Raw genomic sequence first — 27,737 nt, forward strand, 5'->3', positions numbered from 1 at the left:
GCGCGCCAATTACAACAGCAATTTCTCGCTCACGTAGTGTGTATGTATATATTTATGTACGTATATACTTTACTTGCAGTAGAGTATAGTATGTATTCGTTGCTCGGAGAGTGAGAGAGCGAACTGTTGAATGCAATTGTGAAATGAAATTCAAGACATTTTTGCAGTTGTTGAACTACTGTTCCGCGTATTATTCAATATTTGACTCTATTTGTTTGCCATATTACGCAAATCGATAATGAAAACTTATTAAATAACAAATATATACAAATGAAATGGTGTGCAAGTCAAAAAAAAAAATACAATAGGTAAACCTGGAATCTATGTTTTCCTACCAGCACCTAACCCACCTGACCTCTTCGACAAATATTTTCTGCGTTGGCCTTGAAAATTATGCAGCCGGAAGCAGAACTTGCTGTAACATGCGCGCGCACGTTTTCGCATTTTTCGCTCAAATCGCAGCATGCCAAAAACTTTGTATGTTAATGTTAATTTTCATATGAAATTTTCGATTTTAATAAAACCAGAATCTAGCTATTACCTCCTGCTACCGGTTTATAAATTTCTATTACGTTTGGCATATATTTGCGGTTGACAAAATAATTATAAACAGAACTGGTTTAAGCAGCGCGCTAAACTCTTCAAAATACAACAGCTCTCTGCCATGTTAAATTTAACATGTCGCCCGAACGCAAAAGTATACTCGTTAAATGCAACTCTGGAAAAGCTCTTAATGTAAACGTTATGCAGCTGTGTGGACTCCAACGGACATGAGAGAGCGACAGAGAAAGAGATTACAAAGACGACGGCCGGAACAGCGGACAGCACGAAAGGAAATGTCAAAAATTTGTGCAAAATAAATTTGAGTGAAATAACAAAACGATGTTATAAAAATATAATGAAATATGTGTTATTTATGAGCCGAGGCGAATATACGTACTAAAAGCAAATGCTGGAGGAAGGCAGGCAAAACAGGCAACTGATACCCAAGCAAAAACGCACAAAAGAGCAACGATAATGAATGCTAAAAAAGCAACACTAAAAACCAAAATAGAGAGACAAAAATCGAGTTTTGCACCCATTGTGTGTGTGTGTATGTGTGTGTGTAGTGCACAAAAATACATGCATGGAAAATTTATATAGTGTGTGTGTGTGTTTCTGTTATAACAAACAATAAAATAAACGAATTTAAAATGCAACTCTTACCTTGTTGTATTTATTTCGTTTTGTGCACAGCCGAATGCTGTTTTAAGAGAAGCTGTTGCTCTTGTCCGACTGTCAAAAACTGCCTCTCTCGCTCTGTCACACACATACGCGGCAGGAGACAAAAAAAATTTTGCCTTTCGTTTTTTTTTTTATACCAAAATTTTATTCTGTTGCGCACTTTTAAAATATATGTTAGTCTGTGTGGCTCCTATTTAATGTATATTCGATTGTTCTTTGAATATTACTAATAGCATTTAACGCCACTTTGCCACTGCTACTGCTAATGTTGCTTGGCCAACACTTTTCAATGAGTGCCTCTGCTGCCGACAAGATATCGACTCAACACGACGACGACGATGAAGAGACTGGGACGACGAAAACTACGAAGCAGCCGTAGCAGAAGAAGAAGCACCAGTAACAGCAAGTGCCGCCAAGTGTTGCGCAGCTTTTTTTTTTTTTAAATACCAAAAAAATATGACAGTCATTGTGCCGTTAGAAACAACAGACAATGCACACAGGGCCAGTGGCGATGACAATTTTAAGATGTTTTGTGGGCCGAAGGCGCCCTCTTTACATATATTTTTGAATTGCTTGGAAATGCTTAAGTGTGACCATACTTAAATCAAAACTTATAACTGTTCCCTTTCGTTTATAGTCGTAGTATTGCGTATGAGTAGAATATTTTTGCGCACTTACCGCCACTATACAGCAAGTGCAACCCAAATCCGCAAGAGGCCCAACATGCCAAATGTCTGAGTGAGCTGCGACTGTATGTTTGTAGTTGTAGTTGTGTTTCGTTGTTGTTATTGTCGGTCGCTCGCTCGCAGACTCCTAAAGCTTGTGCTCACTACACACACACACACGGCACATAACACAAACAAACAAGGGCTTCGGCGGTTAGAATTCTCACTGATACACACTCACGCACACACACGTGTACACACACATTTAGAAGAAAACAAAATGTATGTATGTATGTGAGATTTTAGCGATTTTTGGCATACGAAAAACGGGCGAACGCATGAAAATAATAAGGTTGCAAGCGAAACTTGCAACTGCCACTGGGAATTGCAATCCGAGGCACAATGCACAATGAGTAACATTCGTTCCACAGCAGTTGAACTTCGTTATTTTTTTGTTCATCTATTTATCTATGTGTAACACTTGCGCAAACCACACAATTTTGTTTCTCTCGACTATGTATGTGTTTGTATTTAAAGTTCAACAGAACGCTGCGCTGCGCTCTGTGCAGCGCACACCAATATATATATATATATATATATACACACAGAAACACACACGCACACACAGGCAGTTGGGAAAGTAAAAAGTTTTTCTTTCTTATTGGATGCAATTGGCGGACACTTGCAATTGGCGGAAACCGAAATTGAACCGAGCCGTTAACTGGAGTTAAACTGAAGTGCCTGCTGTTTCAATTGAATAAAGTTTCCTATTCAACGATCAAATTACAATTACTACAAAAAGTAGTAATAGAGCAAAAGAAATTCCGCAGAGTATTAGATACGGTGATGATGGAATGACTAAAAGTATCGATAGAGCACACCTCATATGCGATTAATTTCATATCGATATTCCATTGAGTTTTGCGTGGCAAGAAGTTAAAGCTGAGTGCTGTGTCACGCATTAGCTGTGTTGTCGCACATTAAAGCTCGGCCACACTCAACACGGCACGTCATTGTTGAATTTGTTGTTATTCCTGCAGATAGTTGTATTTTCTGCCAACACGCAAGAAACACAATAAAATGGTAAGAATCTCAATTATCAGTAGTGAAAACAGAAAGATAATTACACAATTAATTAACATTCGAAATTTGTTATTGTTCCAGAGTGCGCTCTTCAACTTTCAAAGTCTTTTGTCCGTCATTCTGTTGCTGATATGCACCTGCGCCTATTTGCGTTCCCTTTTCCCCAGCATCATTGATCGCAACAAAACTGGGTAATAGGCAGTTACATCTACTATATAGCAAATATATGTCACATATCAATTACACATTTACAGTTTGTTGGGCACCTTTTGGAAGATGGCGCGCATTGGCGAACGAAAATCGCCTTGGGTTGGCGCCGCCTGCTTGATAATGGCTTGCACAGTGCTGTTCTGGAGCTAAAATTTTGAATAATTACGGAATTGCATAACATAACATTAAGTAGTTTTAAGTCGAAGAGCTAAACGATAATTGTGTTTTCTACAAAACTCAAAATGATTTTTGCATTTTATTCCCATTGCGCTGCGCTTTTCCCTTTGCTGGTCAGCCAGTGTGACCGTTGATAAGAAAGAAAATAAAACTGAAAAATTTAAATGCCGGCAAAACAAAAATTTATTACACAGATTTGCAATTGCAACTGCAATTTGTAATAATGTCGGCCACGCAGCAAGCACTGCGTCTCTATGTGGCCAGTTGCAGGGAGCGGCTGCAACAGCTGCTGCAGCGCCTGCATTGGACGGAGCAGGGCGTGCGCCAGGCAAGTGTGCATTATGCGAAAGGCTTCCTCATTTCGTCAATTTCCTCTTGCAGCCAGCGGTTGTCGGACATGAAGTCCAAGTTGGTGCGGATGTGGATGTGGAGCAACTGCCAAGCAGTTGCTTGGAAGACCCACAGCATAGTGTGCAGCTCAATCTTGAATTGTTGCAGCAACTGCTCGGACCAGCTGCGAGGCCGACGCAGTTAGTCAACGGGACATTTGAGGATCTGCAGGTGAATTTCACTGAGCCACAGAAACTGCTTATCTATGAGCATGTGGTCCAGCGGACGCTACGTCAGCGCCAGAGCTTCGAGGAGATGGCAAATTTTGCGCAACTCGTTGCCGACACCAAAAAAGCGCACAAGAAACAGCGACGTCATCGCAAAAGTAAACCGACTCTCCACGAGGAGATGCATCAGCTTGTGGAGCTACAAATGCAGGCGCTGCAGGCGCAGCAGCGGCAGCAACTGCTCCCAGTCGCAGCTAGAGAACGGAAAAGGCACCAGTCTGGCAAGTCCGAGTTGGACCACTGGCGACGCACTCCAACTCGAAGTCGCGAGCGTAGAAGAGATTCCCCACACAGAGATCATTGCAGCAGGCACAGCAGCAGTAGGAGGAGATACAAGGAGCGCAGGCACAGTCGCAGTGGCAGCCGGCTTAGAAGCCAACGACAACACTCAAAACGGGCACGTTCCCGATCCCGCTCCCGATCTCCGCTCCATAGCAATAACAACAGGCGATTCCATCGCCATTAATACAAGAGAAACATTTTATAGTAATAATCTCTTAAAGCGACCCGTTTTTACCCACTAAAGTAGAGTGTCAATAAATAATGAGCAAAGAAATGGCTACGAATGAGTTCACTGTAGGCACGCTCGACTGTACGTAAGAAGAAGAAACGTTGGATAAATTCACATATTATAAGTTTTAATTGTAGCGAAAAAAAAGTAGAAATTAAAGTATTTATAACACGTAATTTTTTGCTATTTTGCTGCTGCCAGCAACTTGGTTAATGTAGTTGTTGCAGTTGCAGTTGCAGTTGCATTCTGTTTACTTGGTGGAGACGCGCGTGCGTTTGTTCCACGAGAAGTTGACGCCATAGTTTTTGACGCGCTCCTTCCTGGTCTTCAGCTCGCCGTCGACGTACCATTTCCAACCGTTCCTCTCGCAGTAGGTAATCGCCTCGTCCTTGGACCCAAATTGCACATTCAGATTCGACAGAGGATCACCGCTGCAATCAGAGAGAGTCGCTTATTCTATTTGAACAACAATTGAGGCGACAACGTAGCGGGGCAGAGACACCAGGACTAAACGATTTAAGCAATTAATCACCATGGGGAAGAATAGGCTTAGCATGCTCACCGGTCTACTGACAGGACATTCTAGACTAAGAACTCATTTAACTAAACTAGATATTTATAGTAGCAAAGTATGCAGGCTTTTGTGAAAGGCACATCTTAGCAGAGCATGCCGCCTTAATAGCAATCTTGCATCCCTAGATATAGTTATGAGCTCCAACAAAGATTCTCACATTTATGCAGCAGCTGGGGTTAATGGAGGAGCTATAGGCTCTAAAGGGGGCATACTTGATCTAATAGGTTGCAGTGCAGCCAGTGTACACCAATTATAATAATAATAATAATATTGTTCCTATCTCATGTCCAACTGTTGAATTGGCCCCTCTATTGGCAGCTGGAGTACTCACCTGGAGGCCCAGCCCATGAGTGGATTCTCCCAGCGATCGCGATTATCGAATTCGATTTGCCAGTTGTGGATGTTGTTGGTGCCGCTCTGCATCGCATTCTTTGGTGGTATGTGGATGCGGACGCGTCGCTCCTTCAGGTGCTCCACGGGCACACCCGTAATGGGGGCCAGATCGACGGTAACGGGCACCGTTATCTTGCCGCTCAGCTTGTTGCGCTGCTCGAGCTCCTCGGGACGGGCCAGCGCCGTGTTCGGATCAATTGGCCCAACATCCTGGGTAGATGCCCAGCGTGCAGTGCTTGAATGCGGAATGAATGGCAAGTTTAGCTAGAAGTCCTGTGTGCGGGCAATTGAAATGTGTGTGTGTACTTACAACTGCATGGTGGGGGCAGCGCGGCACATTACTTGGCGTATTAGCGACATTTTCGCTCGTTTATAAACAATCGCGGCCAGTAAACAGCAAATCACAATCAAAAATTACGTAAAATTTTTTGAAGCGTTCGTAGTGTTTTTTTATTTTGTGAACAGCTGCTTATGCTCCGCTGACAGTTAGCTGAATGCTACGAGTGGCAGAACAAACAGCTGACATTTTGATGTGCAGCTAGGTTAGTTTTTTTTGTTCGTATATTTGGTTTTTTTTTGTAGGTAGGCTGGTAAATTGGCATTTATGCACACACCGAATGCGGTCACACTGCAAGCAAACAAGTCGAAATTAGCTGAGTGCTACGAGTATCAGAGCAAACAGCTGACATTTTGATCTGTAGCTCAGTTAGTATTTTTTATTGGTATTTTTCTTCTTTTTTTGGCAGGCAGGTTGGCAAAATATGAGCATTTATGCACACACGGAGTGCAGTCACGCTGCATACAAACAAGTCGAAATTATTTGTGCGAAAAGAGCTTCGGTGGCAACAGTGCGTTTTGTTTATCGACTGTCGGTTATCGTTGTTGCAGGGAAATAGACGTGAAGCAAGGACAACCCTGCAAATAACCAAGCATAACCAACAAGCAAGTTTTCTCCAGGACCTCAACGCAACATGGGAGTACCAAAGTTTTTCCGTCATATCAGCGAACGCTATCCGTGTCTTAGCGAATTGGCGCGTGAGCACAGCGTAAGTACAGGGTGTCTATTCCTGTGGGCAGTGTGTGGTGGGCGTGGATTAAGGCTCCTTTAAATTCCACAATCACACATACACACACACACACAGGAAAAAATGCATTCTCATTTCATTGGCAAAAAAAACTTATTTTATTATTGACATTTACTTTGTCTTCTTATTTTCTACTAATAACTGAACTTCTTTAAACTATTTAACAAAATCGTAACAAGAATCATGCATTACAAAAAAATATTAATAAAATAATGATCTTGCTCGGACATATTTGAACAGAATAATAAGAATAAGAAGTCAATAAAATACCTTTTTTTTTTTGCAAAATAAATGAGAAAATATGAATTTTTGCTTGTGTTCGAATACCTTCTTGATATACATATATACGTATATATATTTATATATATATATATTTCTGGTTTTGTCGATAGATACCCGAGTTCGATAATCTGTTTCTGGACGTGAATGGGATTGTGCACAACTGTTCGCATCCGGATGACGGCAACATACACTTTCATTTGGAGGAGACACAAATCTTTCAGGACATTTACAACTACATCGATACTCTGTTCTATCTGATCAAGCCGCAGAAGCTGTTCTTTGTGTCCGTTGATGGCGTTGCGCCACGTGCCAAAATGAATCAGCAGCGGAGTCGCCGCTTCAGAACGGCCCGCGAGGCCGAACAGATTGATGCGAAAGCGCTGCAGCGTGGCGAGAAGCGGATGCACGAGAGATTTGACAGCAATTGCATTACGCCCGGCACCGGGTTCATGAGTCGATTGCAGAAGGGTTTGCGCTGCTTTCTGCGCACCAAAGTCTCAACGGATACGCTGTGGCAGAAGTGCTGCGTCATTTTAAGCGGCGTGGAGACACCCGGCGAGGGCGAGCACAAGATCATGGACTACATCCGCTATCTGAAGGCACAACCCGACTTTGATCCCAATATGCGCCATTGCCTCTATGGGCTCGATGCCGATCTAATCATCCTCGGCCTGTGCACCCACGAGCTGCACTTTGTTGTGCTGCGCGAGGAGGTGAAGTTTGGCAAGAATGTGAAGCGAACCGCCGTCGAGGAGACGCGCTTCTTTCTGTTGCATCTGGGCCTGTTGCGCGAATATCTCGAATTGGAGTTCGCTGAGCTGTCGAAATCGGAACGTAAACTGGATGTGGCCCAACTGATTGACGATTGGGTGCTAATGGGTTTCCTTGTCGGCAACGATTTCATACCGAGCCTGCCCCTGCTGCACATCCACACCAATGCGTTGTCGCTGCTCTACAAGACGTACATCCGTGTCTATCCCCAGCTGGGCGGCAACATCAACGAGCAGGGCAGATTGAATCTGCAGCGTTTGGCGATCTTCATGAACGCCCTCAGCGAAGTCGAAATGCAGATTTTCGACGAGCAGAGCGACAAGCTCCATTATGCCAATTCCAAAAATGAGGCATTCGATGTGGATGTGGAGGATTTGCGCAATCGGGACAAAGATCTCACAGCACTCATCGATAACAGCATGAAGGTAATAATTCATATAATATATATTTTCATATGTTATATATTATTACTTATTACGTATAGTGAAATTTGGTTCTGATCCATTCCATGAAAGTTTAAGAAATGATGCCATAAAGTCAGTGGCTTCTAATTAATCTATAATATGCATATGCATATTATTGATCAACTGCTCAAATTGCATCAAGATCGGATAACAAACTTCCAAGTTATGGTCCAAAGTATATTCCCATATTGATCTTATATCTCATCTCTCAGCAGCCGCAAGCATTTACAGTATGCATCAATATGCGAGCGTATGTATGAGAAAGAGATGGCATGCAAGCATCGAAGCGAGCGTCAATATGTATGTATGTATGTATTCTACAGAGCACCGTTAACTACGATTGTCTGTACGTTTGTATGTATGGATATGTGTATTCTACAGAGTATGTATGTACGTGTGTATTCTGCAGAGCATGTATGTACGTGTGTATTCTGCAGAGCATGTATGTATGTATGTGTGTGTGTGTGTGTGTGTCTATGCACGTGTTTGTCGCCAGCCAGTTCGGGTCGGTTCGGGTTTGTGAATAAAATATGCGATGGTTCGATTTTTTTTCTTTACTCTGCAGTCCCTGCGCCTGCCACTTAGGAAAAGGCGCACTTGCAGACTTGCTCACTTTTTAAAGGGTATGTCGAAGTCGACTACATCATTCTCCCTTGTTTTTCTTTTATTCTTCTATTGGTAGAGTTACATTTTGAAGCTTTAATTTTTTTTTTGTTGGATTTTAGTTAGTTTATCATCTAAATTGATTCAAATATTTTTGAAATCATTTCGAAATGTTCGAGAAAAGAGCTAAATTAACTGTTAGTTTTCGCGCTTGTTTTTTTTTTTTTTTTTAGATTTCCATTGATTTTTGGCCCCCAATCAGGGAACATGAAATGCATTTTCAAAGTTGAATAAATTGTTGTATTTGACATTTTTCGTTATCTTTATACAGCTGTATGAGGACGACAGCGACGAGGATCTGAGCGATGAGGGGGCAGCGTTAAATGGCGAATTCCAGAATTTCAAGCGCAACTATTATCGGAACAAGTTCAAGAACGAGATGCACGACGGTCTGATTGCGGAGCTGGGACATCATTATGTGACGGCCCTGCAATGGGTACTCGATTATTATTATCGTGGCGTGCAGTCGTGGGATTGGTATTATCCATATCATTATGCCCCCTTTATCAGTGATATAACCGATATTCCGTCTGTTAAAATCAACTTTCAAATGGGCAAACCATTTATGCCCTTCGAACAGGTAAATAATCATAATCCAATGCAAATCCAATACGCAGATTATTGAATTATTTGCTTGCAGCTGTTGGCTGTGCTGCCACCGGCCAGTTCGGCCCTGTTGCCGGTGGCCTATCACGATCTGATGCTGAATCCGAGCAGTACCCTGGCCGATTTCTATCCGAAGGAGTTTGAAACTGATCTCAATGGCAAGATGCATGAATGGGAGGCAGTTGTCCTGATACCGTTCATCGATCAGCGTCGCCTGCTGGACGCCATGTCCGAATGCGATTCGCAGCTGACCACCGAGGAGCGTTTACGCAACAGGCATGGACCGATGTATCAATACGACTACAGCTCGAAATCGCAGGGCGCCATGACTGGTGTGCCACCGTTGAAAAATCTGCAGAATGTCTTCTGCACGGAGACCAGCCGCAGGATCGAAGATATTGCCCTCCATATACCGTACACTGCTTGCGCGGAGCTGCCGAATGCGGCACGTCATGTCTTCTTTCCAGGATTTCCCACAATGAAGCATCTAGAGTTCGATGTAAGCGCAAAGCTTCAAATGCCAATTTCCATTTAATTGAATTTATGTATTTGCTGCAGTTCGAGATGCGCGTCGGTCACGTCAAGGTCTTTGATCAGCGGAGCCGTAATCAGACCTTGATTCTGGTGCCGAAGAAGCGAGTGTTTGAGGAGCCTATTATCCAGACTGTGGCTGCTCAATATCTGGATCAGGTGGTCTACATTGGATGGCCGCATCTGATCAAGGCCAAGGTGGACAGCGTTTGCACACGCGAACAGATTGTCGACAAGAACGGCGTCAGTTCCAACGATGCGCAACACTTTGATTCCGAATTCAAATCGCTACATGACCAGTTGAGTCTCCCTCGCGTCCATACATATATACGTATACTTATTCATCATCTATTCACATTGCAGCTTCTCTAATCGCATGGGCATCAAGTTTAGCAATTACGATGTGCTCCTCAAGGTACGCACCTATGTCGGCAGCTCTGTCGACTTTGGCAATCGTGGCGAAATCTATACGAAAGAAACGTGGAGCTCATCGGTAACACCATATCCGGCGCAGGGCATCGTTGCCAACATTCAGGTCAAGGACAGGATGCGCAAGCAGTTTAAAAAAATGGCCGAGTTATTCCCAATCGGCAGCACCATCTTCCTTATTGGTAATCCCTATGCCGGCAGCGAGGGCACCGTACTCGATCCAGATCTTGTGTACGCCTGTGGACGCATTCAGGGTAAGTTTCTGTGATCAGATGCGCCTTGAGTTTTGAGTATCTTGCCAAAATAGATAGAGAGAGAGAGAGAAGAGTTTTAGTTACGAAGAGGCTCAGTTTAGATTAATAAATTGGAAACATTTTTGTATTTAGAAAAGTGCCTGCAACTACTACTGACCAATAACTATTTACATAATGTCCTTGTCCACAGTTGATTTACGTGTGTGTCCAGAGCCAGATATGTCGGCGGCCATTGCGCAGCAGGCGCGTTGTGACAGGGACTACACATTCCACTTCAAGGTGTGCCGCGATTTGAATATCAGCAGCAAGTGTCTCAGTCGGCTGACCGGCACCGTTTGGGTGGTGCTCGGGCCGCGACGCGAACGAGTGGAGAATGCATCACGGCACAATATTGGACTGCAGCTGAAGTATCCGCGGCTGAATGAGGAGCGAGCCGGCTTCTGTCGCCAGATGAACAATCAGTGGAACTTTTCGAGCGCCGCTGTCGATATAATGCGCACCTATTGCGATCTATATCCGGAGGTTATCGATTATTTGACCAGAAGCAACGATTGGGCCGAGTTCGGTTACGAGGAAGACATCTATCCGGATGCCGTTGGCCAGCATCGCATCGAGGATGTGGCCAATTGGGTGCGCCAGCAACCGCATATGCAAGTTGATCGCATCGCGTGTGGTTCCCGGACCGTCTGCAAGGATACCATTGAGCTGCTAATCGCCGCCGTCGATGATATGCGCCACAAGCCCATCAGGGACATCAAGCTGCAGGTGAAGCCCCATCTGCTCGTCAAGCCGAATGTGACGCTGCCCGAACGCTACCGTTCGCCGCACGAGGTGCGTCTCTTCGATCGTGTCGCAGTTGTGCGCACCATTTATATGGTGCCCATTGGGGCGACGGGCACTGTGATCGGTGTCTATCCGGTCAGTGATCTCAATCCGGTGCGATTCGAGTGCCTCAATACCGTCGATACCTTCTGCGACATACTGTTCGACAAGGTGATACCCAACTGTAGCCAGGGCATACATGGCATTGCCGAAGGTCACGTCTACAAGATACCAGAGACCGCCATCATTGTCATCAATATCAATGGTAAATGCTTAATCTGTTAAGCCCTAAAATTACTAAAAACTAAATCGAAATCGTTCTTTTACAGAGAGCATGGAGATAAAGGGGCAAGCTGCCGCACATCTACAACAACAACAACAGCAGCAGCGACATCAAAATCAGCATCGGCAGCAGTCGTCGCATCAGGTGCGGGGCAAAATGGATGCAGTGCGTCAGGATTGGCGTGATCAGCAGCAGAATAAGCCGCGCTACATGACTGCCGCTGGCAGCAAGAACAATCCCATCACAATGAAAACCGAGGTTGCCGAGGAATTCTTTGTGCCCGGCGTACCGGCTGCTAATGCAACAGCCACAGCGGCGGCCGCTGCCCCATCCGACGACCATCCAATTGCGTCCACGTCGGCTGCGGCTGCTGCTGCAGCCTCTGCGGAGGCCAAGTATGCCTCGAAGGCGGCGCCGCAGTCGTCGTGGCGTCTGCTGTCAACGGTGCCCTCATTGCAACAACAGCAGCAGCAACAACAACAACAGCTGCCACGGCAACGGCAACAACAACGCCGGCAGCAGCAGCAACAACAACAACAACAACAACAACAACAACAACAACAACAACAAAAACAAAAACAACCGCAGAAGCAACGACAGCAGCCACGACAACAGCAGCAACAGCAGCAGCATCAGTATCAACAACAGCAGCCACTGCCAATTATGTCATCGTCGTTTCAGAAGACGAGCAATCAAAGCGGCTCATCGAAAGGTGTCGCCACCAACGACACCAACACATCCGATAATCAAACAATGGCTCTTCGGTCGCTGCTGGGCTTGAACACAGTCGAGCAAGTCGCACCGAAGTCAAGGGACTCAATGTTTGCAACACAACAGCAAGAGCAACAACCGAAGCCGCAGCAGCAGCAACAGCAACAGCAGCCATTGCTTGCATCACAGCCGCTTGCATCGCAGCTGCCTAGTCAGATGCCGGTGAGTTTTAAGTTTTTTATTTTTATATTGCATCTAAAGTATTTTTATGTATGTGGCTGATCCGCATCAAAGGAGTTCATCAAGTCTCCTGCATTGGGTTGGGTTGCATGTCATAATTATCGCAAATTTAAGCAGATTAATCACAACTAGAAAATATTTCTTAATTCCATTATTCATTTGCAAAGAAATTGCCGCAGCCGCCGCTGTATTGGCAGCGCGAGGCGCAAGCTAAGCTGCAGTCGGACCTTATGGCCAACCAGCACATGTCCAGGCTTCCCATGGATAGGGAGGATACACAGGCGCATGCACAGATGCACCCACAGATGCACCCACAGATGCATCCACGGATACAACCACCGATGCAACCACCGATACATTCAGCGATGCAGGCACAGTTGCAGCCACAGATGCGGCCAGAGATGCCAGCTTCCTCGAGCATGTTTCAAATCCAGACCGAGCCATTGTCATCTGGATTCATTGGCTCCGACAATTCGCCGATGTTTTTAGGATATTTCACCAGCATCAGCAACAGTCAACAGAGCAACACAACTGAGCCAAATGCCGCTGCCTATAATAAATTGATCAACAATGCTGACGTCCGCAGCAACAACAACAGCAGCGGCAGCGGCAGCGTCAGTATCAACAACAATAACAATAACAACAACAGCAGCACCAGCAATAGCAACAGCAGCATGGGAAACGTCGGTCGCCTGGTCACATTAGAGAGTTACAACGAGATGCCGCCCCATCTTCGGACACACACTACAAGCATTCAGGACTTTGTGCCCATACAGGCTTATCGTCCAAAGATCTCGAGGCGTGTCTGTTTTCCCACTGATGTCCAAAAGGTGAGCTTCATTTAATTAAGTTGTAAATTAATATAGTAATCATTTATATTAAAAATGGGCAAGAATCGGCTTGCGATACTGACAGGACACTGTAGACTAAGAAGCCACCTAACCAAACTAGACATAGAAACCCTCAATCCAACAAAGACTCTTGCATTCATGCAGCAGCTGGCGGTTGATGGAGGCAGGGGGCACAATAGATCGAGTAGGTCGCAGTGCAGGTATCCCAATTATAATAATATTAAGTTAGTCCCGAGTAATCGAACGCTGTCTTATGGAGCCACTCACATCAGATTCTTGCATTGAATAGTTTCTTGGCAACAACTGAGAATGACGAATTACAAATATTAAAATTAAATAAAAGCTTCCTGCTGATTGATCGATGTAAGCTGAGAGTTGTTTCATATTCAATGTAAGGAATGAGTTGATGCAGTTATCATAATTGAAGTCATCTCTGAGTTGAAGAAGTTCATTTGATTGTCAAAAAATTTGAACAGCGATTTGATTTTTATAATTTGTTGAGTGAACTGAAATGCGATCATGGCGATGTTTTATAATTAGCACCAACTAGACTCTAATAACACTTATTTATTATTATTATTATTATATTTTGTTTCTCTTTTTCCTAGAACAATCCCAAACAGGATGTTTTTTTCAGCGACAACGCTGTTCTTGAGGACACCGCACAGCCAAGTGGCTCAGCGGCAGCAGCGGCTCAGAGCGCTGGCGATGAGGCCAGCACTGAGCTAATGAGAACTCTTAAAATAACGGTAATTGCTTTGCATTAGCTTCCATTATTAATTGCACAAGTATATAAAAACGCCAATTGCTTTCTAGCCCACAAATACAGAGCCCACCACGAGCGCCGCCAGCGCCACCAGCGCTGCCCAATCGGAGGGGATGACTGAAAGAACCGTGAGTTGAAGATATCAATTTCAATTTGAATAATATAATTTATTGATCAACATCTCTCTATTTCTATCTCGCATAGCCACAACTAACTAGAACACAGCGTGTGCCACGCATTGGAGCCAGATTTGATTTGGATTACATCTTGCACTAAAGAACAAAAAGACGACAAAAAGAATCAATCAACGTTTTGCTTCCTTCACTGCTCACCAACGTTGCTAAAGATTTTTTCCTAAAGATGAGGCAGCTTATAGCATGTAATATTAGACATTAGTATTATATGGAGCACTAATTGTATATATATATATACATATATACATATATACTAGTGTGAATATAGAAACACATTTTCGTTTTGTAGTCGGACCTGTGAAGCAAAACCAAACTATAAAAGTAAAGTTAGTTTCGAGAAATGAAAACTAACTAATAAAAATTCAACGATACGGAAAGAAAGACGGACAGACAACAAACGTGATCTTTCTTAAAGAAAAACAAGACTTTTATTTATAAATTTCTTATTATTTTCGTTTTACTTTATATATTTTGACCTGAGGCCTATTTACTTAATCAAGTCCATCCTTTGAAAGCAAGGTTTTAAATGTAAACTAACTATAAATAAAGAGATATCATGATCTGATCTCAAGTATTCTGATATTTTGTTAATCTACTTATATCAACGTGAATGTGTCCAATTTGTAAAAGATCGAGCAAAGATGTGATCTTTCTTGCAGCAAATAATATAATCAACTAGTTTTAACCGTAAGTAATTTCAAACTTTTTTTAAATTCGAGCAGGCTTTTTTTAATACACTTTGTTTTAATACAATTAGAAAATATTTGAAGAACAAAAGTTTTAAAGTTTTAAGTCAAGAGACACAAAAAGAGAGAAAAAGAAAGTGAAGTGATTGGTTCTTAAAGAAAACTAATGTATAATTATATATATGTGTGTTTTAGTAATTTATGCGTGTCTATACAAGAATATATATATAAATATATATATATGTATACATGTATTATAAGAAAATATTTATAAAGGCAACAAAATAATGAATGACAACTTTTTGTTTTAAGAATGCCAACTAAATATAATATTAATTAACTAAAGAAATATATATATATATATATGTACATGTAAAGAGAGAGGGAGATAGAGATAGCGACAGAGAAAAGTAATCATTCATACAGGAAAACATAATTATTAGAAAATTGAAATTTTGAATAAGAAATTTTAATAAGAATAATATATAGAAATAATAAACGTCTGTTTAAATGATTTATATGTGTCTATAAAAGAATATGTTTTAAGAAGAGCCAACAAATCAATGAATGACAACTAAAGAGACAGAAAGAGAAATAATCATCCCACAGCAGAACATATTTATTTGAGAACTGAGATCAGCGATATAGTCGACATAATATAATTATCGGGCGGAAACTCTACTCTAATAGAATATATCTATAATAAGTTATTGGTTCCTAAACAATCACTAAACGAAGAAAGAGAGGGAAGGAATTAATCATTGCCACGGGAAAACAACTCAATATAATTATCGGGCGGCAACTCGAAAAAAATATTGCTCGTTTTTTGTGTGTACGTTTTTTTTGTGGTTTTAGAGAATAAATGTTTTAACCAGCTTTTGACGTGTTGTTTTTTATGTATTATGCATTATGTATAAAATATCAGTAATAAATTGTTTTGTGGCAGGGTTCATCATTTTTCCTATTTTAATTAGGTGTTGAATCTGAACACGAATTCGAAATTTATGGAAGAAAAATAAATGAAATAGAAAAATGAATATGAACAACTATTTGAATTTATATAATTAAATATTCTTCTGAAGTTTGTCCACTCCAACATGAGACAGACATAGAGCGAGAGAGGGATAAAGTGTGTCCAGCTACAACACTTGCATATGTCCAGTGTTTGGTTCGAGTCTTGGCTAATTATTTGTGTGTATTCGCTGAAATGAGTTTTTTTTTTTATTGAATATAATTTATTCGTATCGATTCACAGAGAAGATGTGCACAGCTAAAAATCAAGCAGACTTTACACAGGTGCGACGATGGCGCAATATATCGATGTGGGACAGTTTCAGATGCCGGCCACAGCTGGCGCAGTGATAGTTGGCGCCATCACGTGAAGTGCTCGCCTTTTCCATGCTTTCCGGTTCGGGCGTGGTCAGACGACGTTTTTCCTTGCTGCGTCGTCCTGGACATTGGAGGCGATGCTCCAGCTGATCGGGCACAACGAACTGCTCCAGCTGAAAGTCACACTGGGCACAGTGCCACGGTTGATCCAGCAATGCTGCCTCCATGGCCAGTGTCCAGGGCAATTCGGCCAGGCAGCCGTAGACGACGTGCTCAGAGACATTCAGACCGCCCTTCTCGCTGTTCGCACTTAGCGGATAATCGGCGGCAAACGGATTCGTTGGCAGCGCCTCTAAGCGCTCCGGCGGCGGACAACGGGTATACAATACCTTCAGATCGGCAGGCAGCAGTCGTCTTATGCTATAGGCCACTTCGAGACCCATAAAATCCAGCAGATCATGCCAGAGTGTGTCGCTGCCATCACTCAAAGCAATCGATGGAGCCGAACCCGCTGTTGCCGACTCCTTGCTGTTGTTTAGCTCTGTTGATGAAGAGCAGTTTGCAGGTATATTTAAAAGAGTTGGAAATGATAGATTATTGATTGCAAGCACTCATTGTAACAAGCAATGGGTAATTCCAATTGGGTATCCTTACGCACCATTTAGTTTTGCATAGAGTCGGCTGCTCCAGCGTTGTCGGAGCTCAATGGCGCGACTAAGCAACTGGAGCCCACTGCCTGGCTGTGGAAAATCGAGGCCTAGCCAGCCATCGCAGACGATGCGCGAAACGCCCAGGTTGGTATCGATGGCATAGCCAAACAGTAGCAGGGTTTGTGCTGCCGGCAACCGGATGCAGTTCATCAGATACGGCTTGGCCGTCTCCAGTAGGGATCTGCAAGCAATAAAGGTGAATATAAGGAATAAAATTGTCCGACAACGGACCATATCGGAGATGTATTCTTCTACTACTTTTTTGGTTGTCAATATATTTGCCTAGTTGGCGACTACTCACTGATAGCAGAGCAGCTGATGGCGATCGCTGAGCGGTTGCTTGGGCGTGTAGTAAGATGGCTTCAAATGCAGATCGCTGTCGGCGAGCTTGAGCAGCTCATAGCACTTGGCGAAGTGCGAATTGGGATGGAGCGAAAGAAACGGCTTGAGTTGAGTGTGAAAGAATTGCTGGCCGCCGCCCTTGCAGTGGTTGAACTCATCCGCGATGGCCAGCTGTGGATAGAAGCCGCTGACGAGCAGCAACTTTAGCAGCATAACATCCCGATGACGCTCCACATGCGCCGAGCGTTCCAATAGCGCCAATTGGCGTGCATCGTGGCGCAGCCGAAAGTCAACATCGCGTATATCCTCGCTGGGATCACCGTCGCCCTGGCCATCATCCTCATCCAGCTGGTCGTGATGCTGCTGTTTGAGCAGCTTGCGCTGACGCGGCTGTTCGAAGCGTTGGCGACGCTTCAGCCCCCTCAGTTGACGTAGTTCGCCATGGCGTTGGGCTCGCTCTGCACTGGTCAAGCAGCTGGCGGCAGTTGGCGGCGCCATGCGGCACGTTTCGAGTATGCGCTGGAATTGGTGACGCAGCTTGCATACCTCATAGAAGCGCTGCTCCTCAATGCCCAGCCGATGGCACCACTTGCGCGTATTCTCAAGGCCCATCTTCAGCTGCAGCCAGTTGCGATAGGCACGCAGCAGCGTGAACAGATCACCCTGATCCGATTCCAGAGGCTGACGTTCGCGTTCGCATCGCTGATCCATGTGGGCACGTGTCGTCAATGGATTCTGTACGCTCAGCATGGCGGCCAGTGTAAGCAGCTGCTCCACTTCGGGGAAGACACAACCCATCAGCAGCATCTTGCCAATGGGCAGCTCTACGGGCAGATTGGCCAGCGAGCTGCCCAGCGGCGTGATCTTCTCATCCACGCTGAGTGCGCACTGCATCATGGATTGCATTTATTAGTTCAATTCAGTGATTCAGGTTCCTTGCCACTTACATGCTGCTTGAGTCCCAGTATCGTTAGCTCGATGCGCTCCGCTTCGGGCGACTCGACAAAGGGAAAGGCGCGCACATCCGGCAGTCCCATGGATACCATTTGCAGAAGCATTGTGTCCAGCGGCACGCGATTGATCTCCGGCGTGGGATACGCCTCGAAGCCATCGAACTGTTGCTGTGTGAACAATCGGAAGCAAACCTGTGGCGAACATGCGAAAATTCTCTGGTTAAACAGTTTGAAAGGTTTCTGTTCCTCAGGTGATGATCATATCTAATGTTCGCCCAACTTATTATAAATTCAACGCTTGCATATGCAAAAAACAGACTTTCGAAAATGTTATTCAAAATATCAAATATTTCTTCTAAATTAAATGGAACAACTAAAATATAACCAGACAATATTTCAAGTTTTTAGAAATATTATTTAACCGCACTATTTTATTTTTCCACTACTATTATGATAAAAAATAATTATAAAATAAATATAAAAATTATTGAATTAAGGGACTTCATTTTTTTTGTTAATAAAGTTTGTAGCTATGCTAATTTTTAATGTTTACTTATCTTAAATTTGCATAAGTTTTGAACTATATTTTAACTATTTTTTTTTTTGTCTAAAAGATCAGTGTTCACTTCTATTATAAAAATATCTATGTTTTAATGATAAAGCGTTCCAAGTCAAGTCTAAAATTACAAATTACAAATGAGAGACTTACGCCTGGTCCTGTACGTCCGGCACGACCTTTGCGCTGCTCCGCCGATGATTTGGATACCCAGAACTCCTTGAGCCGCTGTCCCTTGCAGCTGGCATCGTAGCTCATCTCCTTCACCTTGCCGGAGTCAATGACAAAGCGCACACCGTCCACGGTCAGCGACGTTTCGGCAATGTTCGTGGAGACGATGCACTTGCGCATGCCATCTGGCGGATAGTCAAAGACCTTGTCCTGCTCGGCGAGGGCGAGTCCGCTGTGGAGCGGCAGCACCAACCAGCAGCTTTGTTCCTTGGCATATTCTTTAATGGCCTCGCAAACACTGTCGATCTCATTGACGCCGCTGACAAAGATGAGCACATCGCCACGCTCCGTGCCTGACAGATGGAGAGATTGAGATTGAGTACACGTTATTTAAATGGGATATTGTTATTGATTTGGGTCACGTACTCGGATACTGTTGGTCGATGAGAGAGAGCACTTGAACAAATGGCGCCGGATCGAAACGCGCACCTTGAGAACGCTTGCTGCCCGTTGCTGTGGCTTGACCTGCCTTTAGCTCCAGCGCCGGGGGCGGCATGTAGCGCATCTTGATAGGAAACAGTCTGCCGGGCACCTGCAGCAGGCGTGCGCCCTCCTCCTTGAAGAAGTTATGGAACAGCTCCACATTGATGGTAGCCGACATAAGTATAAGCTTAAGCTGCGGCTTTGCGCGCAGCAGACACTTGGTCACGCCCAGCAAGAAATCACCAAAGAGATTGCGCTCATGGATCTCGTCCAAAATGAGGACATCGTACTGTTCCAGATTGGCGGCCACTGCCAACTGCCTCAACAGCAATCCTTCCGTTATGAACAAAATGTGTGTATTCTGCGTCTTGTTGCGCTCGAAGCGGATTTGGAAGCCCACCTTGCTGCCATAGTCATCCAGTAGCTCGTGCGCCACACGCTTTGATAGCGTCACGCACGCTAGACGACGCGGTTGGGTGCAGGCTATCAAAAAGAGAGGATTGCAAATCAGTTATCAGATACGTCTAACAACCAAAGAGTTCAGATTTTGGCCAGGACAAACCAACGGGTGCAGCTGGATTTTAAACTGACGGATTAGTTCGTATAGACAAGAGACAGATCAAACAGAGGAATATACATGATTGATATGGCTCTATCTCATTTGAATAAGCTATATTTATAATTGACTAGCTTTGCTCTGTGTAGAGTTGAATTTGACTTGCCTATGCTGCGATAGCCGAACTCGTACAGAAACTGTGGCACCTGTGTGGACTTGCCGCAGCCCGTGTCGCCTGCAACAATGAGGACACGCGACACGTCCAGCGAGCTGCGCAAATCTTCCTTGAACCGTGCAATGGGCAGCGCACGTTGGGCCTGACGCAATTTCTTGATGCGATTGAATTTTTCTTTTTGCTTAAAGTCCAGGTAGATGAGCACCAACTGCAGGAATTGTGACTGCAGCTCATCGCTGCTACTGCTGCTGTTGTCACGCCGTAGCGCCTCCTCGTCCAGCTGCAGTGAGAGGTGCTTGCCCTTGTGATATGGCTGCGGCTGTGTGTGCTCAAAATTGGTGAGCAGCGGTGGCAGCACCGGCTGCCCAATGCTACGCAGCATGGATTCATATTTGTTGACAAACTTCCAAAAGTCCGACTCGTTCTCGACGAGGCTCAGCTGGTGGCGGCCTTTCGTTAGCAGCAGACCGCGCAGCGTCGCCTTGTGATCCAGAAAACTAAACTCAACCAAATTGAGCGACTGTCCTGCTGCGTTGCGGCGCTTATTGCCCACTTTGCTTGATCTGCTGCTCATTTTGAACAGTAAACAAACCGAGTTGCCGGCCGAGTGGTATGCTAACCGTTTATCGCTATCGAAAGACGATAGGCGATGAAAACAGCTGTGCCAGCGCTATTCAATTAGATTTATGTATTTATTTGTATAGCTTGTGACAATGCTAAATGAAACGAAGGGAAACAAAACAGCTTAATTCTACCACATTGCACGCTGCACACCCGACAGCTTGTTGTAGTCCGCCAAGTGACGCCACACGATTCGACTGAGACGATATTTGTGGACCACTCCGCGCGGACGTGACGTAAGCGCGCAACGTTCTCGCACACGAACCAATGATGAATCCCTTGGGAAGGCGGCAATCTCTGCGTCGGCCACCTCACGCAGCTCAAGAGGCAATATGTCGTTCTTGCGTAGCGAGTTTACCCGCAAACGTTCCTTGGCATGCTCGCTGACGCACTTGCGCCGTTTCACATCGCGAATCATTCGCCAGTCGGCGTATTTTGTGCGCACTTGCTGCAACTGCAAATATCAAATATATATATATTTATAATATAAGTGTAGAAATTGTTATATTAGAGGAACTTACGCCACAGCCGGCGATTTGCACACTTTGGCAAACATAGCTCCCAAGTCTGGCCAAAGAATTCATGTTAGTATTTACTCGGGAATTGCTTCAAAAAGGTCACAACTAGCTTTGATATCGATATTTTGGTGGCGATGGTTCGATATTTGAGAAGAGCATTATCGATACGCCATTTCTGCTTTGACAGCTGATGTCAGCATTGGTGAGCACATATATGAACTTTTCGTCGAGTCTGGAAATATACTAAGCAAAAGAACGTGTGTGATAGCGTTTATGCATTAAATATATAGACTGACAGTCCCACATTAACGCATTACATTTGTTTTAAGTAATAATTCAAACGATTTACATAACAAGTGCTTGCCCGCTGTTACAGCTGCTTCTTGCCACTTGGACAGTGGCACTCAGCTGTGATCCCAGTGCCTGTGTGCGGACCGACACGAAAAATTTATAAAATCAAATTGACTATTAAGTTAATTAAAAAGTAAGTATTGCATTGAATCTAGCAAATGTGCGCTACCGTTGGGTCTAACTGACTAACTGCGTTCTGTGCAAATGATATAAATCGAATCGCTCCCAATTGCCATTCAAATCGGTGCGCGAACACATGCTGCATGAGTATATTGCGTTAATGTTGCTGTCTCACCGTCAAGACGAAATTTTGCTCGTGCTCGCGGTATATTTTACCCATAGAAAATATATATATTTGTAACGCCGTGTGTGTGTTTTTTTTTTTGTGCGGTGTGCCTGGGCCAAAAATTATAATCGCACGCTTAAGTAATTACATTTATAATAAGAATAATAGCTCCCCCTCTTAGCGAACAGAAGAATTTTCAATCCGGTGCAAAAGTAGCAGCTGAAGAAGAAGCAGCAGTCGCAGCAGCAGCAGCAAACTTCGAAGATGCCTTCCAGCGAACCACTGCCGCCCAAGGAGGCTGCGCTCTTCCGTAAATTACTGGTAAGCCCACAAATACATATATATATATATATATATATATGTGTATTAACCATCTGCATTCTGTAATCCCCTAATCGCCGGCTACATTTCCATCTACTGTCATGCATACACACATACACTCACACACATACAAGTACACTTACACACTTACAAACTACACACACACACACACACACACCAACGCACACACAGGTTATCATGTGCTTTTTCGTTGCGCCTATTTTTGGCATTACAGAAAAACAACGACAATGGAAGTCACTGGTTACGATTCCAATTGGAATTAGTAATGTGCTGGTAAAGGTTGCTACTCCTTACCCCAAAAAGGTTTCGCCGATGCAAAAACAATCGTCTGTTTTTGTTGTTAAGCCCGTCGCATAACCTCAAACTTCGATTGAATCGAGCGAGCGAGCCGGGCGACAAGAGGGGTTAGTTGGTTGGTTGGTTGGTTAGTTGGTTGCTTTGTAGGTTGGTTGGTCGGGCGGGCTTTTTGCGCTGATTGGCAATTGTTAGTGCGCTCGATCACACAATTGATCGACATTTGATCTATTTCCACACAACAATTGTCGCTTATCAAATTGAGAGCAGTAGTTCCAAAGGTACACAAATATTGCAATGTCCGTCAAATACATAAATAAATATATATGTATATATATGCATATATATATATATATATATTATATATTGGATTAACTTTAACATCACTTCAAATGCACTGAACCCATTCACTTTCAAGAAGACCACAACTCGCGTCACTCAAAAATCAATCGAATCACATTTAAAGAAATTATTAAATATATAAAAAGACATATAAATGTAGATTTAATAATTAGTTGGCATTCCGCACCCGCACAGAAATGCTACGAAATGAAGCAGTACAAAAACGGCCTCAAGCTGGCCAAGCAGATACTCTCAAATCCCAAGTTTACGGAACACGGCGAGACTCTGGCCATGAAGGGGCTAACGCTGAACGGATTGGGTCGTCGTGACGAGGCCTACAAGTATGTGCGCCTGGGTCTGCGCAACGATTTGCGCTCCCATGTCTGCTGGCATGTGTATGGCCTGCTGCAGCGCAGCGACAAAAAGTATGATGAAGCGATTAAGTGCTATCGTAATGCGTTGAAATGGGAGAAGGATAATCTGCAGATATTGAAGGATCTGTCGCTGTTGCAAATACAGATGCGCGACCTTGAGGGCTACAAGGAGACACGCCATCATCTGTTCGCGCTCCGACCCTCGCAGCATGCCTCTTGGATTGGCTTCGCCATGAGCTATCATCTGCTGGGCGACCACGAGATGGCCAACAACATTCTCGAGACGTTTAGCCAGTCGCAGACGTCAATTGTAAGTAAACTCGGTAACACATTCAATTTGACTGCTCCGCTTAACACCACTATCTTTGTCTCGATTAAAATTTGTCAAACAGGAGCCCCATGACTATCGCCATTCGGAGCTGTTGCTGTACCAGAACCAGATACTCATCGAATCGTCGCATCTGCAGCAGGCTCTCGTTCATCTGCTCAAGTACGAGCCGCTAATTGTCGACAAACTGGCTGTGCGCGAAACTCTTGGCGATTTGTATATTAAGCTGAATCTGCACGAGATGGGAGTGCCAATTTTTGAGTCACTCATCCGTCGCAATCCGGAGAATGTGCTCTACTATGAGCAATATATGGTTGCGCGTCGTGTCAGCAGTTCCAGCGATATTGTCTCCGTGTATCGTGAGTTCCAGGCGGAATATCCTCAAGCCCTCTGCCCACGTCGCCTGCCCCTGAATATTGCCAACGGCGACGAGTTTCGTGTGGTTGCCGATGAGTATTTGCGCCGTGGCCTACGCAAGGGTGTACCGCCGCTGTTTGTTAATGTGCGTACACTGCATCAGGAGGCGGACAAGGCGGTCGTTATTGAGTCCTTGACGCTGCAATACTTTGAGAATCTGACGCGCTCCGGCCACTTTTCGCGCGAAGACGCCGATGCCGGTGTGCCCGTCGAACCGGCCTCGGCGTTGGTCTGGACGGCGCTATTTCTGGCGCAGCACTATGATTATATGCGTGACACAGACCGTGCCTTGGAGTATATTAATGCGGCCATCGATCATACGCCAACGCTGATTGAGCTCCTCATCACGAAGGGTCGCATTTTCAAGCATGCCGGTGATCCGGTCGAGGCGTACGTTTGCCTCGAGGAGGCACAGAGCATGGACACTGCGGATCGGTACGGCATACGACATACGACATACGACATGCATACTTAGATAGATGGTCATCTAATACAATAATGTGATATATCTTTTGCAGCTATATCAACTCGAAGTGCGCCAAGTATATGCTGCGTGCGGATATGGTGATTGAAGCGGAGGAGGTATGCGCCAAGTTTACGCGCGAGGGCGTCTCACCCATGGACAATCTGAATGAGATGCAATGCATGTGGTTCCAAACGGAATGCGCTATGGCCTTTCAGCGAACGGGCCGATGGGGCGATGCGCTAAAGAAGTGCCACGAGGTGGATCGTCATTTTGCTGAGATCATTGAGGATCAGTTCGATTTTCACACGTATTGCATGCGCAAGATGACGCTGCGCGCGTATGTGGGTCTATTGCGTCTTGAGGATGTGCTGCGTCGTCATCCGTTCTACTTCAAGGCGGCCAAGTGCGCCATCGAGCTCTACATACACTTGTACGACAAGCCCCTCAAATCAGAGACAACGATTGAGGAAATTGATATCGGTGAGTAAAACGGCGAGAAAACAAACACACACACACATATACACACACAAACAGAAGAACACACTGACTGAGATGTATATTGTATACAGAGAACCTGCCGCCATCGGAGCTGAAGAAGCTGCGCAGTAAACAGCGCAAGGCCAAGAAGAAAGCCGAGTTGGAGAGCGCACAGGCAGCACAGGCGCAGGTGAAGCGTGAACAGCATCAGAAATCGAAGCAGCAGGCCAATCAGGAATCCGATCCCGATGCCCCACAACTGGATGAGCTAATACCGGAGAAACTGGAGCGGACCGATGAGCCGCTGGAGAAGGCCATTGAGTTTCTAAAGCCGCTACAGCAATTAGCCAAAGAGAACAGTGCGACGCATTTACTGGCCTTCGAGGTTTACAATCGGAAGAATAAGTTATTGCTAATGCTGCAATCGATACAGCGTGCGCGGGCCTTGAATCCGGCGCATCCGGTGCTACACAGCTGTATTATACGCTTCATGAAGGCGCTGGCCAGTGCCCAAAAGCAGCAGCCGTTCAACGTGCACGTGCAAAAGGTGCTGGATAAGGCCACCAAAGAACTGATAGGCACCAAAACGCCACAGCAGCTGAACGATGAATTCATTGCCAAGCATCATGCTTCTTCCATATTGCATTTATACGAAGGCGCACGTGGCCTTTACGAGCTGGATCCCAGCAAAAAGGACGCAGCCATCAAGCTCATCACCGGCTTTAATCTGAGCAAGCTGCGATTAGAGGTGCGCATCAAATCAATTAAACTCTTGCTCTCTTCCTAATCTTTAGATTTTATATTGTGTAGGAGGCAATCAAGATCTACACGGCGTTGCGCGACGGCGATGTTTTTGGTGACTGCGAGAAGGAGGCGGAGGAATATAAGCTGAAGTGTCAGCAACGCTTCCAATACGCTCGCATCTTTCGCAATATCGAGGAGTTGGAGGCACAGCTGCAGGAGAAGGAAGCAGCCAAGCTGCGTGCCGAGGAGGAGCAACAGCAGCTCAATCATCTCGATTCGCATGAGACGTCAGCGCCGTCGGCGCCAGTGTCGGTTATGGCAGCGTCTTAGAAGCGACCAAGCAAACAAGACTGCCACACCAACAACAACCACAACAACAACTGTAACAACAACTGCAACAATCCTTACAACACCAACAGCAACCAGAAGAACAGCAATAAGCTTATCTCTTTAAAGAACAACACCAACAACAACAACAAACATAAATAAAAAGAAACACTATTAACAACAACAACAACAACAATCAGAAGAAAACAATGACAAAGAAGAGAGTTGGTTGAATCATCCTTATGATTCCTTTTGGAGGTGTCTCCAGAGGAGCGTAATTCGGTTTAAACCATCAATCATCATTATCATTATACACACACACACACACACGTACAGACATACAGGCATATATATACACACACACACTGAACAATCTTACGATTGTCAAATAGAAAATAGCGCAGAATTGGTTTGTGCAAGCGAGACGGCATTGTGACAGAGACAACAAAACCACACAATCAGCATACATGTATACACACACACACACACACACACACGCATACATACTTTTATGTATAGTTAGCAGAACAAACAGAAACAGGAAGGAAACATAAAAGCTTAAAAAAAATAATAATAAAAAAAAAACGAAACAAACTTGTTATAGAACTTTTTACATTTTATAAACTATAAAATTTTCAGTTTTCTTTTTTTTTTTTGCTTTTTTTTTACACTAACAAGCGAAATGTATATACATATATATAACGATTTATAATTATATTCAAAAAATGAACACAACTATTGTAACAGTAACTTATATGTGGAAATCAAAAGAAGAAGAGATTAGGCGCCCAAATCCAATACAATTGTATTCCATAGTTAATACATACATCTGATGGACTCGGTCCATGACTATGAAGTATTCAATATTTACTTTAATATGGCAGCATTCAGCCTTTAATTTGAAGGCAATCTTGACAATTATCATCTAACATTGCTTACTTTAGCGATTCATCTATGAACTAAGTGGAACATTTGTAACGATTTAAGCAATACGACTGCAGTTGCGTAAGCAATATCAATCTTAGCTGTTTACATTTTGTTCGAGTCCAGAGTCCAGTCAAACAGTTTACAATTGGCCTAGGACTTCCCAAGCAACGACATGGCGAGAAGATATTCAGATTGGCGACAGCTGTCGAGACATTATTATTGCGGCCACATTTACAGATGCAGCTAGATTGATCAGAGCGAAATATTCCTATTAGCAGAGTAAACATAGAATATAATTCATTTCACAGTTTTATATTCACACAGTTTAGCACACATTCTAATATCGAATTTGTATATAGATCGAATGTCAGTTTTTTTGCTTTCATTATTTTTGTAGTTCTGAATTTTATACCATTTTGTAGCCTGTTATATTCACTCGCACATAGATAGATATACATACATAAATAGAGAGAGCAAAGCTTAGCAAAATAGTTTCAACAAATCTAATTGCGTTTCCTCGTATATATCTTTCTTTTTAAACCTTATTGACTGCAAT

General features: G+C 44.1%; 7 protein-coding genes across 8 annotated transcripts; 4 read left to right on the top strand and 3 right to left on the bottom strand.

Moving 5' to 3' along the window:
• Positions 1-2,889: 2,889 nt before the first annotated feature.
• Positions 2,890-3,524, top strand: LOC6569379 (protein kish). The gene is made up of 3 exons (XM_001995609.2): positions 2,890-2,972; positions 3,054-3,163; positions 3,227-3,524. The coding sequence occupies exons 1-3, from the start codon at positions 2,970-2,972 to the stop codon at positions 3,330-3,332; spliced, it is 219 nt and encodes a 72-aa protein (XP_001995645.1). The 5' UTR covers positions 2,890-2,969; the 3' UTR covers positions 3,333-3,524.
• Positions 3,525-3,567: 43 nt separating this feature from the next.
• On the top strand, positions 3,568-4,663 carry LOC6569380. Its single transcript, XM_032741358.1, has 2 exons — positions 3,568-3,687; positions 3,741-4,663. Exons 1-2 carry the CDS (start codon positions 3,583-3,585, stop codon positions 4,440-4,442), a joined length of 807 nt encoding a protein of 268 aa, XP_032597249.1. The 5' UTR covers positions 3,568-3,582; the 3' UTR covers positions 4,443-4,663.
• LOC6569381 (NADH dehydrogenase [ubiquinone] iron-sulfur protein 4, mitochondrial) lies at positions 4,594-5,950 on the bottom strand. Its single transcript, XM_001995611.2, has 3 exons — positions 5,765-5,950; positions 5,393-5,689; positions 4,594-4,918 (listed from the first exon to the last, which is right to left on the bottom strand). The coding sequence occupies exons 1-3, from the start codon at positions 5,812-5,814 to the stop codon at positions 4,738-4,740; spliced, it is 528 nt and encodes a 175-aa protein (XP_001995647.1). The 5' UTR covers positions 5,815-5,950; the 3' UTR covers positions 4,594-4,737.
• A 313-nt stretch (positions 5,951-6,263) lies between these two features.
• Positions 6,264-14,826, top strand: LOC6569382 (5'-3' exoribonuclease 1). The gene is made up of 13 exons (XM_032741427.1): positions 6,264-6,500; positions 6,932-8,017; positions 8,991-9,299; positions 9,360-9,824; positions 9,884-10,155; positions 10,220-10,539; positions 10,730-11,626; positions 11,691-12,145; positions 12,251-12,577; positions 12,763-13,425; positions 14,055-14,195; positions 14,263-14,340; positions 14,417-14,826. Exons 1-13 carry the CDS (start codon positions 6,426-6,428, stop codon positions 14,486-14,488), a joined length of 5,160 nt encoding a protein of 1,719 aa, XP_032597318.1. The 5' UTR covers positions 6,264-6,425; the 3' UTR covers positions 14,489-14,826.
• A 1,450-nt stretch (positions 14,827-16,276) lies between these two features.
• On the bottom strand, positions 16,277-20,977 carry LOC6569383 (probable ATP-dependent RNA helicase DHX34). The gene is made up of 7 exons (XM_001995613.2): positions 20,359-20,977; positions 19,580-20,119; positions 19,136-19,506; positions 18,421-18,618; positions 17,433-18,361; positions 17,080-17,312; positions 16,277-16,962 (listed from the first exon to the last, which is right to left on the bottom strand). Exons 1-7 carry the CDS (start codon positions 20,939-20,941, stop codon positions 16,370-16,372), a joined length of 3,447 nt encoding a protein of 1,148 aa, XP_001995649.1. The 5' UTR covers positions 20,942-20,977; the 3' UTR covers positions 16,277-16,369.
• A 63-nt stretch (positions 20,978-21,040) lies between these two features.
• Positions 21,041-21,721, bottom strand: LOC6569393 (28S ribosomal protein S14, mitochondrial). Its single transcript, XM_001995614.2, has 2 exons — positions 21,510-21,721; positions 21,041-21,442 (listed from the first exon to the last, which is right to left on the bottom strand). Exons 1-2 carry the CDS (start codon positions 21,570-21,572, stop codon positions 21,119-21,121), a joined length of 387 nt encoding a protein of 128 aa, XP_001995650.1. The 5' UTR covers positions 21,573-21,721; the 3' UTR covers positions 21,041-21,118.
• A 135-nt stretch (positions 21,722-21,856) lies between these two features.
• On the top strand, positions 21,857-26,982 carry LOC6569394 (N-alpha-acetyltransferase 16, NatA auxiliary subunit). 2 transcript variants are annotated; one of them, XM_032741359.2, is made up of 7 exons: positions 21,857-21,990; positions 22,325-22,464; positions 23,317-23,805; positions 23,888-24,675; positions 24,759-25,186; positions 25,276-25,931; positions 25,994-26,839. In XM_032741359.2, the coding sequence occupies exons 2-7, from the start codon at positions 22,408-22,410 to the stop codon at positions 26,255-26,257; spliced, it is 2,682 nt and encodes an 893-aa protein (XP_032597250.1). In that variant the 5' UTR covers positions 21,857-21,990; positions 22,325-22,407; the 3' UTR covers positions 26,258-26,839. The 2 variants fall into 2 exon arrangements, with proteins under 2 accessions (XP_032597250.1, XP_001995651.1); XM_001995615.2 differs by lacking the exon at positions 21,857-21,990 and having other exon boundaries at positions 22,137-22,464; positions 25,994-26,982.
• Positions 26,983-27,737: the final 755 nt, after the last annotated feature.

The sequence above is a fragment of the Drosophila grimshawi genome, unplaced genomic scaffold (assembly GCF_018153295.1).
Source record: "Drosophila grimshawi isolate 15287-2541.00 unplaced genomic scaffold, ASM1815329v1 contig_848, whole genome shotgun sequence".
Classification (NCBI taxonomy): domain Eukaryota; kingdom Metazoa; phylum Arthropoda; class Insecta; order Diptera; family Drosophilidae; genus Drosophila; species Drosophila grimshawi.